The 15537-nt window shown below is 46.3% G+C and overlaps 1 protein-coding gene across 2 annotated transcripts; it reads left to right on the top strand.

Annotated features, from left to right (window-relative positions):
• The first annotated feature begins 1761 nt into the window (after positions 1–1761).
• GPR62 (G protein-coupled receptor 62) lies at positions 1762–13548 on the top strand. 2 transcript variants are annotated; one of them, XM_083429493.1, is made up of 3 exons: positions 1762–2632; positions 3463–4188; positions 12037–13548. In XM_083429493.1, exon 3 carries the CDS (start codon positions 12139–12141, stop codon positions 13372–13374), a length of 1236 nt encoding a protein of 411 aa, XP_083285619.1. In that variant the 5' UTR covers positions 1762–2632; positions 3463–4188; positions 12037–12138; the 3' UTR covers positions 13375–13548. The 2 variants fall into 2 exon arrangements, with proteins under 2 accessions (XP_083285619.1, XP_083285618.1); XM_083429492.1 differs by lacking the exons at positions 1762–2632; positions 3463–4188 and adding an exon at positions 10364–10504.
• The last annotated feature ends 1989 nt before the right edge of the window (positions 13549–15537 follow it).

Raw genomic sequence — 15537 nt, 5'->3', positions numbered from 1 at the left:
ACATCCCAAAGTAGCTCAGAAGCAAATGACAGTACTACCTAGCAATCCTCCACACCATTTATGAGCTCCCGTTGCTCTGTCCCAGCTCCTGCCAACCCAGCAGTTCGAAAGCACACCAGTGCAAGTAGATAAATAGGTAAATGGTGTTTCTGTGTGCTCTGGCTTCTGTCATGGTATTCCACTGTGCCAGTAGCGGTTTAGTCATGCTGGCTACGTGACCCGGAAAGCTGTCTGTGGACAAACACCAGCTCCCTCAGCCTGAAAGCAAGATGAGCGCCACAACCCCATAGTCGCCTTTGACTGGACTTAACAGTCCAGGGGTCCTTTACCTTTACCTTTAACATAGTACCTACCTAAAGGCCAGAAAGCCCTCCCACAGTTTCTGATATGAAACCATTGTGAGGTGTGTGTTTTTATTACAGTCAAGCAGTGTATAAATTTTATGAAATAAATAAAATTCATTTTCATTTCTCCCCTCTTTTAAAAGGGCTGATCAGTGATGAAGAATAAATGCTTCCCCCTCAAATTGGAGCCAGCAGTGCCCATCATAATCTGTTCATGAGCTGTGTACTATTTACCCTGAAGGAGAGGCAACAAGAATAGGCATCACCCCAGATACAAAGGCAAGTGTTCTTGTTGGGGTGTTATTAGATACTGGGAGGAGATATTGGATATTATTCTGATTTCCTCATGTGTGTGAGTTTAGCAGAGTGCTATCCCTTTTGCAGCTTAAAAGGGAAGCTTAGATTGGCTAGTTTTAGCCTTTTAGTTTAAGTAACCCAGGATGCTTTAAGGTGGACGGGATTTCACTTTTCTCCGCCATAAATCAATAATCACACAAACAGGGATGTAAAAGGTAAAAATAACATTTGCGCACTCAGAATACTTCTTGAAGAGCAACAGATACCGAAGCTTTATTCAGGCAGGCTTAAAATGGTAATTTGGTTACAAAGACATGCAGGCATCTCCCCCCGCCCCTTACACACATGTGACCCTGTATACACGGGGCGCCAGGAAATCATTAAATAATAACAAATTCAAACCCAGAAATGGCAAGCAAGAGCTGGAAAGTTCTCGTGGCTTGGGAGGAGACCTTCCCCGGAGCCCAAAGAAGACGTCATTGAGGACGTAGGAAGCCCGGAAGAGACTTCAAGCACAGTGGGGCTCTGTTTAGGCTGCTCAGCCTCCCCGCCTAACAGCTGATGTTTGGGGGAGCAAAGCAGAAGTCGCCGTTTCCCCACATGTCTTCCAGACTCCTGTCAGCCCCAGAGCTTCAATTCAAGTTGTGGTCCTTTTTGCTACAGTATTTTTGGTGTGGAATGGAGAGAGAGCATAAGAGAAGGCATTTAAAGGGTGCTTAGAGGGTGCTGCCCACTATACACAATTTCACTTATGTCTTTGGGGGCCCAGAATGTAACCCCTGCTCAAGGGGGGACCTGCACTTAAGTAGCTTTAAAATGGAGTCTGAACTGAGATTGCAGGTGTTCTCACATTGCTGGTGTGTGAAAGTGGAAAAAGCAGAAAGAGGGGTGAGGAGGGTATATAGCTACGCCCTCTTCCTGTCAGGGCACAGTGGGAGTGTGTCTCAGAGCTCTCTCTAGCAAATTTACAGGAGAAACTCTGTGACCTTTAGCTCCTAACATGTGCCTATCTAGGAAAACAAGAATAGCTGTTTTGACTGCACTTACGGTAAATATCCCTGAGTTCTGACCCCAGGTAGCCTGGTTAGGTGACAGCAATGGCTGTACATCACTTGAAAACATCACTGGATGATTCTCAGCTGAATGCAGAAGCTGTTTGCAGGAATCTGAAGTGTTACGGAAATTCTCTCTTTAATGACTGAGCTGTGATGATGGTTTGTGTTGTTGCAGCTATTGTGCGGGGAAGATCCATGTATGGACTCTTCTCAAACTCCTTGTCCCTATGGCCTTTGCTGTCCCTCTACCTGATCAGGGGGATCTAGTGAAGGGGTGTGCCAGGGATTCCTTACTTTTGCAAATAGAGCTCCACACTTCCACCACCACAAGGGAGACAGTAAAACATCTCCCTGGTTTTTTTGACGACAATCCCCTCATGACAGCTGGCTATTAATCTATGAGCCAATCATGAGAATAATGTTGTCACATAGATCAAATGAAACAAAGAGCCATTGCTCATTTGCTATGGTAATTCATGGAAATGTACGCACATTTAACATTTGCCTGTCACCTGGCTCTGAGTCCGAGATAAAATATACATGACAAGCTATACATATTGTAAAATTGGCAAGTATTATTTTAAGTAGGCTGGGAAGAAATTAGGGGTGCTTGAGGATTTTGACTTCTTTGAATTTTGAAGTGAAGTCCACTTGGACTAATGTGCGGATCAAAACCTAATTAACCTTCAGGTTTCACCATTCTCAGAATTTTGCAATACAGCTCTCTACTGAAAAGTAGAGGAACAGTGGAAGGGTATGTTTGGCCTGGTAAAGAGGACACTGAGAAGAGATATGAATGCCAAATATCTAAAGGGCTTTCACATGGAAGATGGTGCAGGCTTGTATTCTCCTGCTTCAGAGGCTAGGATCCGAACCAATAGATTCAAATCACAAGAAAGGAGATTACGACTAAACACCAGGAAGAGCTTTTCGACGGTAAGAGCCGTTTGACAGTGGTATGGACTCCCTCGGAAGGTGGTGGACTCTCCTTCCTTTGAGGTTTGAAAGCAGAGGTTGGATGGTCATCTGTTTGGGATGCTTTGAGATTTCTGCATTGCAGGCGGTTGGACTAGAATCAGGGGTCAGCAAACTTTTTCAGCCATGGGCTGGTCCACTGTCCCTCAGACCTTGTGGAGGGGGGGAGCGGACAATATTTTGGAAAAAAAATATGAATGAATTCCTATGCCCCACAAATAACCCAGAGATGCATTTTCAATAAAAGCACACATTCTACTCATGTAAAAACGCTCTGATTCCCTGCATTGTCCGTGGGCTGGATTGAGAAGGCGATTGGGCTGGATCTGGCCCCTGGGCCCTAGTTTGCCTGCCCATGGACTAGATAGCCCATTCTACAGTTATATCATTCTATGATCCAAAAAAACATACTGAAACACCAAAAAAACGGTATTTTAGGATAAAATACATTTATGAATGCTTACATACATTGAGATAAAGTGCAATCGTAAATGTGTATTTTGTGATGAAATTCACGTAGAAGTACTTAAATATGAATTTCCTTGCATGTTTTAATTTTTTTAAAAAAATCATATTAATGTGGAAATGGGACAGGATGAATGAACATGTGCAAAATCTACATTGATTGGAAAGAGACTGCTTCATCTTTTCATAGTAAACCCCCACCCCCCACCCCGCGCTTGGTAACACAGGCCTCATTGAACTAGCAGGGAGCTGTCTTTGCTCTGCTTTCGCTGCAGGGGGGAAAACCGCACACACCTCTGCATCCTGCTTCTCTTTTTACCCCTTAGGTATGGCTTGTACAATCTGAATGGAATGGCCTGGCCCAATTATCCTCCTTGCAGAGCTGAAAATTCCAGAGGTTCAGCAGCCTCGGAACACCCATTTCCTACAACAGGGTGTCCTGGGTCACTCAAGCCTATGCATCTCTGTGGGGGGAGGTGCTTAGGACCCAGTAGAATTCTCTCTGAATGACAGACAGTGCTTTAAAAGGCCAGGCAAAGCCCAGATGTGACAGCCTGTGCCATCCACAGCGAAACAGCAGTCACTACTGCAGCAGCAGCAGCAGCAGCCTCCCAGCCCCATTCCAGGTGCGGAGAATTCAACAGCAGCAACCCCTTCCTAGGGATTTTGTGCATCTCCTCTTCCTAGTCTTGGGCTACCTCCAGGGTGCAATAATTGCCTTGCTTAAGCTGCCTTCTCCCTGCAGCAGGAAAGGACTTTGATTCCACAAACAAAGCAGATCATTGTAAACAGGACAATAGTCCTTGTTCCCCCCGTTTATGGAGCTGGTACGAAAGCCAGTGGAGCATCACCGGTTTGCTGTCTAGGAAAATGGACATCACAGCAGAGCATGGAAAACTGATAAGCCTGCCAGCTCCTGAGAAGGAGGGGTGAGATCTGAAGCCGCTACTCCTGCCCTTGCTGGGAAGTTATGAAGAACTCGCTGCTCTGGAGGAGACAGAAGCCAGAGATGCTGCTGGCCAGTGAAGGACCATCAGCCTCACTCGACTTAGGTGAGTGACTTCTTTGTGGGTCATTCTGGGGAGGATGTAGGTCTGAGACAGCATTGGGGCAAAGGCACATACCTCATCTGGTAAGGAGAAGTGCAATGGCAGATCATCTGCTCTGCATGCAGAAGGTCACCTGTTCAATTCCCGGTATGCCTGAAACCCTGGAGAGCTGCTGCCAGTTAGTGCAGGCAAAACTGAGCCAGTTGGACCAGAGGTCTGACTCGGTATAAGGCAGTTTCCTATGTTCCTCAGCAATACAAGCCCCTTCCACTGAACGGGCTCCCTGGACCTTTTGAGGGAAACAGCTTCCTTCATCTTCTCCAGTTTCGTATCTGCAATGTATTGGGTGTGACATTCCAGAAGGGGCAGGGAAATCTAGAAATACCCTGGTAAGAAGGCACAAGCAAAGCCTTTGCTTGAAATGCTAGGTCAAAATTGGCTCACCTGCATTTAAGGAGAATTCAGTAGAAACTGAAATGAAGAGCGGAAAAAAAGGAGGTTGTGATAGAAAAGCTGCTCAAGGGGAGAAATGGAAAGAACTGCCTTACCTTGGTGAAAAGGAGTTTGCAGTCTAAAATGACATTTCAGTAGTTGATACAGCAGTGAGGAATAAAGGGTATAAATGATATATACTTGTATAAGCCTTATAAACTGCCAAGTGGTAGTAAAAGGAAGGTTTCTGATAGAAGCACCTTCCTGCTTTCAAAACTGGTGAAATGAATTATGGAGGTGATTTTTCAAGTTAGTCTGTTGGCTTGCTTCAGATTTTTTTGGATTTATACCCTCCCCCCCCCCTCCCCACTTTCCTACATCCTTTCTGCAAAGCTGTTTCATACCCCTTCCTTGCAACCTGTTTTATTTTATTGTAGGTCACTATTTGCACTTGCCTGATCTTTGTGGATCACCCCATTGTCTTACGGACACCATGTGGGAGGTTGCTTCAGAGGCTTCCAGATTAAAATGCAATATATGCAGACAATGAGGAGAACTCTGAGGATAGCCACCAAGAGTCTCCAAAGCAGTTGTTTTTCAGCTTAAACATTGGAGCGTGCCCTCTTGAAGATTCAAGACCATTCCATTCCTCCACCCATCCAGTCCCCACAACAGCCAGTAACTACTCCGTTGTTACTGAACGTAGCACTCATTGGGTTGTTTTGGGGGTTCCCATTGTTAGAGTGTTTGCCCTAAAAATGTTTTTGTACTTTTGTTAGCCTTGGGCCCTCTCAAGCCTCTTGGTGCTTCCCTCTTGTGTGTGTAGACGGTGCCATTTTGGCAACACAAGCAGCAGCGCTCAGAGCCTGAACATCAGAAATGGAGGGAACAGTTTCAAAATCAAACCTGAACATTGATCCCATTTCAGCTTATGTGGGCATGCCAAAGAACGCTCTAACACTTCAGCATTTGCCTCTTAAACATTTGAGTGAGAGCATTATCTGAAAGTGCACCGAGAACTTGGGGGTTGGACTTGATGGCCCTTGTGGTCTCTTCCAACTCTATGATTCTATGAACTGCTGGTGGTCCCAAGCCACAGTTTAACCAATGCTGCTCTAAGGCCCCCTTCACACCTGCAGCTTAAGAACCACCCCCACATGATGCAATCTGGTGTCTTAGGGGGGCATGTTATGGGAATAATGCAAGTACATGTGTTGGGGCAATTGGGTGTGTCCCTCAATGTGTTTGCATTATTCACACATTTCCCCCTGCCCCACTGCAGTTTGGGATTGCTTCATGCAGAAGTGGCTTCCAAACTGCTGGACTTGTAGCATTGTAAGAGACCCCAAAGGCCATCCAGTAAAGGGGTTTACAGCATCAGAGACAAGCACACATAGAATGAGATACTGGAAGAATAGCCCTCGACCACCAGCTCCAAACACTTTTTCTGCTAGAGTCATTCACTTGACGGATGCTGTGGAGGTGGCCCTCAACAGAAGAGGAACAACTCACATCCGAGTGTCTCGTCAGCACTGAAATTTATACCACAGGAGAATATAGTCCTCAATAAACTTATTCCGAAGGCAGTATTCTGTGGGACAGATTGCAGAGTTTGGGACTTGCCTTACCCTTGCAAGCCGCTCTCCTTTAGGGAGGGGGAAACTGCCCCTGCAACATCTGAGATGGTCTCAAGCCAATCCTGTCTCACAGATCACACTCTCCCGCTCTGTGTGCTCTGTGCCAGGCACTGGCTGCTCTTGTGTTGTCACAGGATCATCAAGGGCCAGAGGCAGATTTACAAGTATGTGCAGAATTAGGGCCTAGTATGGCTGAGTACCCCCCAAAGTTACTACTATACCTTGTTCACTGAGAGGGTACCTTTGAAATTTGACTTTGCTGAATTCCATACCCTCTGATGAAAATAGGAGCATCCTATTCCATTATTATTATTATTATTATTATTATTATTATTATTATTATTATCCCGCCCATTTGACTGGGTTGCCGCAGCTACTCTGGGAAGCTACCAACATATATAAAAATATAATAAAACTTTAAACATTAAGAAGCTTTCCTATACAGGGAAATGTTGTATAGTTACTTATCCTCTTGGCTCGGGGGTTGCCTAACTCCATACCCTCCAACATTTCTCCAGTGAAAATAGGGACGTCCTAAGGAAAAGCAAGACATTCTGGTATCAAATCAGAAACAGGGACGGCTTCTGTAAATCCGGGACTGTCCCTGGAAAATAGGGACACGGAGGATCTGGAATGCCAGTCTTTTAGTTGTGTTATTTCCACTTTTCATTTCTCCTACTTCTTATTTCAAGCCAGGAAGCACTGGTCCATTAGGGCAACCAGCGCTGAGTCCTACCAAGCGAAATGTCAAGCAATTTTTTTAAGAAGCCCCCCCTCCCCATCTCAAAGCCACAGCCTTTCCTATCCCATACATCCTTCCTTCATAATTTAAAGAGGTTCAGGGAGAAATTTCCATCAATCTCCCATTCTCTGACCAACCAGTTACCTCCCTCCCAGCTTTGGGTTGAGCCAAACATTTGTCACCACCACAATTTAGTTTGTTTGTTAACTAGGAGTTTGTCCAAGGCTGATTCTGAGCAAAGGAGCAAGATGACGATGACGGCAGCATGGCTACAAAAGCATAAGCAGAAACTGCTGGCCTGCCTTGCAGAGAAGTTGCTGGGATGGTCTTGTCACTGGGGTGAAGCCCAATATATCTAGAGCCCTCTTCAGCAAGTGTTGAGTTGCCCAGGCAACTCAATCTAAAGAGGAATCTTCCTCCACTGTTATTGCCTGGCAGGGGAGAGAACTGTTTTGCTGGATCAGCAGACTATGCACCATTTCACACTAACCTTGCCTGCCTGGAAGAGAGGAAGAACGGTGTTTGGTCTCCTCTGGGCTCTATGCATGTATGTGTGCACATGGATAGATGAGAGTGTGGCACTGGGCATGCCTGTGTATGAAAAAATGCAGTTCTAGGTGTGCTAGAATACATACAGGTCAGTGGAGGGGGGAGGATGCATGTCACTTACAGAGTAAGCCAGTGTTCCTCTGTGTACATGTTGTTAAAGACTGTGCTGCGGCTATGTTTTTGTAAGATAAGCGTATGGTGGCCAGGAGAGTGTTAATGAAGCTAGAAGATGCCTTACTAGACCCAGCAAAATTGCTAGGTGCAGTTGTATTTTTAGGGAAATTGGCTGAGTCCTCTCAAAAGCTTGCCTTCTGAATGGCTGGAAAGATCTGAAGGGGATGTGAATATGACACTATTAATCGATATGAAATTGGCCATGTATTATTCAGGCAACATGGTCCTGTTTAATCCAAACATGTCTATTAGTTCTTTTCAAGACAAGGGAAATCCCAGGTTGACTTTTAAGTACTATATTTTTAGTTAAAAACAGCAGTGGAGCCAGGAAGGGATCCTCCCCAGCCCACCCACCACCCAGTGTGATTTTCCCCAATCAAAATCCCTCCTCTCCAATGGAAAGAAGCATATGGTGTGTGACTCCACAATTTTTAATTGAATGCAAACATTCTGGACAAATTCATGGAGGATAAGGTTATAGAGGGCTGTATTCTGCACCTGCTGTTGGAGAGTGTATGCCTCTGAATACCAATTGCTAGGGCTCACAAGTGTAGAGAGTGCTGTTGCACTGAGATCCTGCTTGTGAGCTCCTCATAGGCATCAGATTGGTCACTGTGATAACAAGATCCGGGACTAGATGGACCTTTGGCCTGACTGAGCAGAGCTCCTCATATGTCCTTAGGTGGAGCCCAAATCAAGAATTGGGACCTGAACAAAATGTTGTCATCGCTTATTGAGCCTCATGTTTCCATGCCACAGGGAAGATGTTCCTTAGAAGTGTCCTAGCAACATTTCTGTCTTAATGTTTTGCCATGCTTTCAGGCATGGTGTCCCATGGTGTCCCATTACTTTGCACTGGGGACAAAGAAAGAGCCTGCATTAGTACCACAAAATAAGCTTTGGGTCATCTCGTATCAATCATATGACCATAGCTCTGGGAGACTCACCTCTATACAAACAGAGGGTGAGAGAAATCGATGGGGCCATCTGTAAAGGCAGTGGTGGACTTTGGGCTCTCAAATTTCAGTGGTGCCCTGTGCAGTGCTGAAATTTGGTGCTCCCCTGCCTCTCATGCTCCATTTTACAGCACTGTTTCAGCACTCCCTGCAGCACGGCGCCCAATACAACTGCACTGATGGCTCTACCCTAAATCCACCTCTGCTAATGGCTAAAGCTTTCATTGTTATTGTTTACTACAGCAGACTTGACAGCTAATTTATATGTTACCAGAACAGTTGGAGGTTCCTTCCTCACGGGTGGAATTATCCATGCTGCTCTGGTAATGTGGGTCAGGTGAATAATGATACCGTTCTTTCCTCTACCAGCATTGATCTGCTCCTGGGGGTTGGCAATGCTGATTTGGAAAGAAAGCATGTCATTTCCCCAAACTGTCCTTGCTTCCTTCTTCCAGATGATTCGAGAGTGGCATGGAAATCAACAGGCAGAAGCAGGGCTGGCCTGACACATTTTGCCGCCTGAAAAACGTCAAGATGGCGCCCTCTCACATTCCATATACAAAAGCAAACCAGGCTGGTGATTGAATCTGACTTTAGCACTGGTGATGGGACAGTGTCTCCCACTGCACCTGAGGGCAGCAGAATAGCTTAGGGGTGCAGGGTATGTGTCACACACCACTCTCTCCTCCAAGCTCTGCCACCTGAGGTGACTGCCTCACTCTGCTTAATGGTAGGGCTAGACTTGTGTGGAAGGCACTCCCATGCTCCCCTAGAACTGGCCTAATCTTGAATGCTAACATTTGTTTAGCCCTCAGCTTGGATTTCAAACATGGTAGCTCATCACAGGGCGGTGGGGGAGGGGACTGAATGAGAGAATATCTGTAAAAGTATTACACCCTCCCCAAAAAGTGACGGAAACAATAGAAGGGAGCATCAATGGCGGGGAGATTGACCTGACTTTCAGAGGTTTAGCTTGGCATCAGCCAAGCAGACTAGCATAAATGAGGTTAAACTATAAAATCATTGCAAGCCTCTTCCTTAATGAGGTAGACACTGCAACTTTCAATATGTTGTTTCTTATGTTAGTTTGATAGGTTTTTTTATTTTTTTGCTGACTTTACTGGATTAAAGTGTGGTCACTTCCAGGATTAGCTAATCTAGAGGTGGGAATGAAGCCTCTCTCATTTTATTTCTTATTGATGGTGGATAGTGTGGGGTGCCTGGTGAATACCCCTACTGGAGACTGAAAAGGGAATATACAAGGATGAAGTCTAAAGCTTGTTTCTAAAAAACTACTGGAATGAGGTATACATGCAGAGAGAGAGACACACACACTATTCAGAGTAACAACACTGACAGTTTTGATTGAAAATGATTCTAGGTTGAGATAAGCCATCCTCAACATTCTTAAGAGGGTGTGCGCGCACACACACACACACAGACTGCTTATTCTACCAGAAAGTGCCAGAGTCCAGGAAGATAGAGCTCATAGCAACCAATGAGGAACCTATTCCACCTACTAAGATGATGTCACTGTGTACAGAAGAGCCACCACTGCCTGTTCCCAAGAATGACCCTGATAAGGTGTCTCCTGGGAGCATTTCCTTTCTTTCCTGAGGGGGAAATCAGCCCAGGGTGACTTAATACCTCCCGGATCAATTTCTGCTCCTGTGTAAGCAGTGATTTCATAATGCAGGCTTGTTAGGTTTCATTTTCTTTGCCCTGCATATAAAGGGGCTGGTCTTCCCCCTGTGGAAGTCAATGGCAAACTCTTCCTGACATCACATTCTCAGAACAAGGGGCTCTTGACTGGACCAAAATGTGAAGGGGTAGGAATTTTTTATTGGCTCTGTTAGATCAGCTGCAGAATCCAGCAGTTATCTGTATTCAGTTGAGGAAAGTTTTCCCAGGTTGCCATGGCTCTTCAGGTTATTGGGATCTCACCTGAGGAGATTCCATCCTCCACTTCAAAAATCTGCTAGCCTGTTAATCTGAAATTTGATTTCTGGATACACTCTTGGGTTTTGTTGGGTTTTGTCAACTGCGATAAGAAAATTGCTCAAGTAAACAGAATTAGAATTATATTGAGGCTGTGGCCTTGTCATGACTCTTCCTGTGCCAGCCCAGATAAATGTTTGCAGGAAAAAAGTTAGAAGCTAGCTCAACCACCTGAATACCACCTTGCATCTTATTTACTGATGCCCCTCAAGGCCTTCACCTAGGGCTCATCGGAGAATGTGGTTATAATTGTGCTGCCATATTTTGAAAGTACCACACATACCAACCAGAGCAAGAACTTCCTGATGGTGCAAACTGCTCAACCGTGAAACAGACAGTCTCAGAAGATAGTGGGCTCTCCTTTATTAGAGGTTTGTAAGCTGAGGCCACATGCAGGAGGGGACTTCCTACTTTGGCAGAAGGTTGAAGTAGGCAGTAGTGTCCCATGAGCTGGGATAAGGTGAAACCTCAGAGCTGCACTCCTGACATTAGCATCACTGCTACTCAGAAGCATAGCATGGGAGGGGCTGGGGGAGCTGCTGCCCTGGGCATATGACAGGCCCCCTTATCAAGGCCAGAGCAGCAGGGAAGGAAGCCACACCTGAGCTGGGCCTTCAGGGCAGGGGTGGTGGCAGCACCTTTTGCTCATGGCCAATGAAGGGACACCCATTGGACCAGCCAAGAGGGGGAGGGTGTTACTGCCGCTGCCCCATCATGCCTCTCCTCTCCTCTGTTTGGCTCCTCGTGTGATGTCCCAGCACTGACATGCCAGAGCTCCACTCTGGGATCAGGCCTGACCCAGGGCAGGAGAGGAGAGGCAGCTGCAGCATCACTATGTTTTTCCTCTGCTGGGCTCCAGTGTGTGAGGGAGCTGCACTGCAGCCCAGCACCGCCAGATTGTCCACTCCACCAGCAAACTATGCTACACCACTGAGGAGCAACTGCAGTCACCTCAATTACCTTTTAACAGGCTAGATAAAGTCACAGTTGATTATTATAGCAATGAGCACCCCAAAGCTCCAGTAATGGGGGAAGGAGTTAGGGGGCCCTTAACAACATCTGCATGCCCAACACCATCTACCCAAAATTATGCCCCCTATAGTCTTCCAAAACTGCAACTGACGGGGCTTCCCCCTCTGACCTCCTAGTATTTAAACCACTGGAACACCCTCACCTAGTTCATTGTGTGTCCTACTGAATTGTGTCTCATCCCTATCCCATTATAGTCAATGTGTTCATTCTGTGTTCCAGTATTGCATGTGCAATGGTTGGTTCCCAGAAGCTACTTTGTCTCCCATTTGATTCTGGCAGCACATTCTGTTCCAGTCATTCCTATGTCACCAAGATTTGTTGTTCTCCACAGGAATCAAGAACTACCAGGAAGGAAGATGGTGGCAGTGACATATACTCTGAACATCCACTGGTACTTCTTGCTGCTAAGACACAGGTCACTTTGAACTAGACCATGGGGACAATGGTAAACAAAACTAGGATCAACTCTACCCAGGGTTTTGATGCCTTCTCTTCACTTGGAGTGTCCCAGTTTCAGGAGGCCATTGGCATTTTCTTCATGGTCATGCTGAGTGTCATTGCTTTGGTTGCCAACACAGCAGTTATGGTAGTCATCCTCAAGACGCCTTTGCTGAGGAAGTTCATCTTTGTCTGCCACCTCTGCCTAGTAGATCTGCTGTCTGCCATTTTTGTCATGCCACTGGGGATCATATCCAGCTCCACCTGCTTCAACAGGGTATTGTACAGCATTGCCGAATGCCAGACTCTGATCTTCCTGAATGTTTGTTTCATCAGTGCCTCCATCTTCACCATCTCAGTCATCAGCATCGAGCGCTACTACTACATTGTCCACCCCATGAGGTATGAAGTCAAGATGACCACCGGGCTCGCAGTTACCGTTGTGGCTTTCATCTGGGTTAAGTCCATCCTCGTAGCTGCTTTGGCACTCGTGGGTTGGCCCCAAGTTGACGGGGCCAGCAGTGCCAGCAAGTGTACTGTGTACTGGAGCCCAGGTGCCCACAAGAAGATATTTGTGATCATCTTCAGCACTCTCTGCTTCATAGTGCCCACCTTAATCATCTTTGCGGTCTATGGCAGCATCTACAAAGTGGCCCGGATCGCATCCTTGCAGCATGCTCCTGTCCCATCCTGGACTGCCACACCCAGACCAAGATCAGACTCCATTCACAGCCAAGTCACTATAATCACAACCAGGAATGCACCTCCCAGGCTGTCACCAGAACGCTTGTTTGGTGGGAATAAAGCTGCCCTCACCTTGGTCCTGATTGTAGGTCAGTTCCTCTGCTGCTGGCTTCCATTCTTCTCCTTCCACCTCCACTGCTCCATCAACTCTGCCTTGACCATCCCCAGTTATGGTGAGATTATTGTGACCTGGCTTGCCTATTCCTCCTTTGCTATCAACCCTTTTTTCTATGGGCTGCTGAACCGTCAAATCAGGGAAGAGCTGTCCAAGCTGGGGCGACACTGCCTCAGCAAGCCCCTGAGCCAAGAGCTGTGCATCTCCAGTCCAGAAGGGTCCATCCATGAGAATTTCCTCCAGTTCCTGCAGAGGACCAGTTGCACAACAGAGACCCGTTCTACGTACGTGAATTCCAGCCCTAGGAACACTTTGGACCAGACTACAATGGGGTTCCGTATCCCAGGACAGATCCCAGAAGAAACCAACTGACGAAAGACCAGTGCTTTCAAGTCACTTCAGCCATCTCTTTCCACCTGCCTTTTAAGTTAAGAGGGGAAGAACAGAAGGTTCAGTGCGCTGAAAGACCTGACCAAGCCTCCTTTAGGGAGGAATCTGAAATTGAACAATTGATTTTCTCTCTGAGAATAAATGTGATTAAACGGGTTGTTTGCTCATGGTTGCAACTGGTGGGATCAGAGCCAGGTGTACCATTAGGCTACTGTTGGCATCCACCTGGGGGAAGGGGGGGCACTGTGAAGCAGAGCACTCTCAACTATATTTGCAGGCATAATATTGGAAGTGGAAGCCTTTCCACACTACCCCTCTCCAAAAGTGCTTGTTGGTGTAAGTGTTAAAATACTGGTTGGGCCAATAGTGCTATTTCTCCCCAACCATTGGGAAAGGGCAGGTTTAGTTTTGTCATGGATAGATAGTGAAGGCAGTGGTAATTTATTTATTTTTTAAAATGTGAACTCCAGTGCTGGAGAGCATTCCTGCACAAAAGGAATTGGAAATGGTGGGGTGCTTTTAAACCCTCCAAAATGGCATGGATAGGGAAGGAGGAATGTGGCATTTATCCTACACCACTGATACTAGAGCAGTTTGTTTGCGTTATGGCTGATGGGAGTTGTAGTCCTTATCAGGTGGAGGGCACCAAGTTAAGGAGAGCTGTAACAACCATGATCTGCACTGGATTCATAACTACAATGCTTTGGTTGAGGAGAAGAAACAGCATTTCCCCAACAACTCAGCGCTGTGGCATGGAAGCAGGGAACACAACTGCTAGGTGGGGAAATGTTCACTGCATCACACTCAACAAATGGACAACCGCTGTATAGGCCCTAGACAAGAATAACTCTAGAATTCTGGGCACTGTAGTTTGTTAATAGTTACTGGGAATTGTAATGTGTGAATCATGAACTACAGTGCCCAGAATTCTTTGGGGGGGGGAATGAATGTGCTTTGAATGTGATTTAAAGGTATAGTGTATGTGCAGCTGTAGATACAGGGGGCAGAATCCATTGCATTTGCAAACAGATGCTTGAAAGGTTTGTGCATTAAGATGGCTCTTAGGACGGTTTTCTGCTGTTTTGCCATAAAATTATTCAAACTCAGATAATATAATCCAAGCCTTCAAAGCCACTTGCCCCTGACTTTGTTTTGTGGCATAGGCAGAATGCGCCAGTTGCCAATTAATCTTGGTCTTCCTAAAAAATGGCAGGGGGGTTGAGAAAAGTCTGTAGACCCTTCATTTTTTGTTTTTTATTCAAGAGTAGAACAGCTATCAATCCCCCGGGGAACTTTAGAAAGTGAAGCTCTGTGAGGGAAATAGGGCCTCCCAAGAATTACCAGCATCCTTAGCAAACCACAACTCCCAGGATCCTTTGGGGGGGAGCCATGATTGTTCGTGCTTTAAATGTATGATGTGGATGTGACTGTTCATAGTGTAGCAACACCAAGTACAGATTTTTCTCTGCTTTAGGGTTAGGCATTTTCAAAAAGAGGCACCCACCAGTGTTCTTAGTGTTGAGTGAGTGATTGGTGCTCACAGAATTTCTCTGAAGAAGCATTTTTCAGTTTCCATGCTCTTTGTGAATAATCCTGGGTTGGTCAGAGATAGGACCATTAAGGAAAGAAAGCGAGGCGAACCTACACTGTAGGCCTTGTTCTCCCAATGAGGCCAAGCGAGAGCCAATTCATTCCAGCTGAGCAGAGCCATTGGTTCTGTGTAGCTGAATCCCTTGGTGACCTTGAAGAAAGTTCCACTGAAGCAAACACTTAAAGCAGGGGTGGAGGAGGCAGCTCCCAGCAGCCGGCTGAGCGAGACAGCACAGTACCTGCCTGCCTAAAGGCACTTCTAGCAAGCCAGCCTTAATCTAAAGTGAAAGCCTCCTCTTGATTGGCTCCATGTGACAAATTCGGTCTGTCACAGTAAGATGCCAAAGAGTTGTTTGTGTCAGGGCATGACTTAGTCCTTAACTCATCAGTAGAGAGGCACTCCATTTGTTCCAGGGGCATGCACATGGGGTGCTGTTTATACAAATCACAGGAGATGGAGGTGGTGGTGGTGATGTGGCTTAGCTGGCTTGAGCTGACTTTCTCACCAGCAGTGACTTTTGGGTTATGTATCAAGGCTACAAACTTAGGCGCACA

Source organism: Podarcis tiliguerta, assembly GCF_965153285.1.
Source record: "Podarcis tiliguerta genome assembly, chromosome: 2".
NCBI lineage: Eukaryota > Metazoa > Chordata > Lepidosauria > Squamata > Lacertidae > Podarcis > Podarcis tiliguerta.
The sequence above is the reverse complement of the archived record's forward strand: the minus strand, read 5'-3'. Positions and strand labels throughout refer to the sequence as shown.

Coding starts and splice junctions, on each gene's coding strand:
- GPR62 (XM_083429493.1), top strand. CDS start 12,139: ATGGGGACAATGGTAAACAAAACTAGGATCAACTCTACCCAGGGTTTT.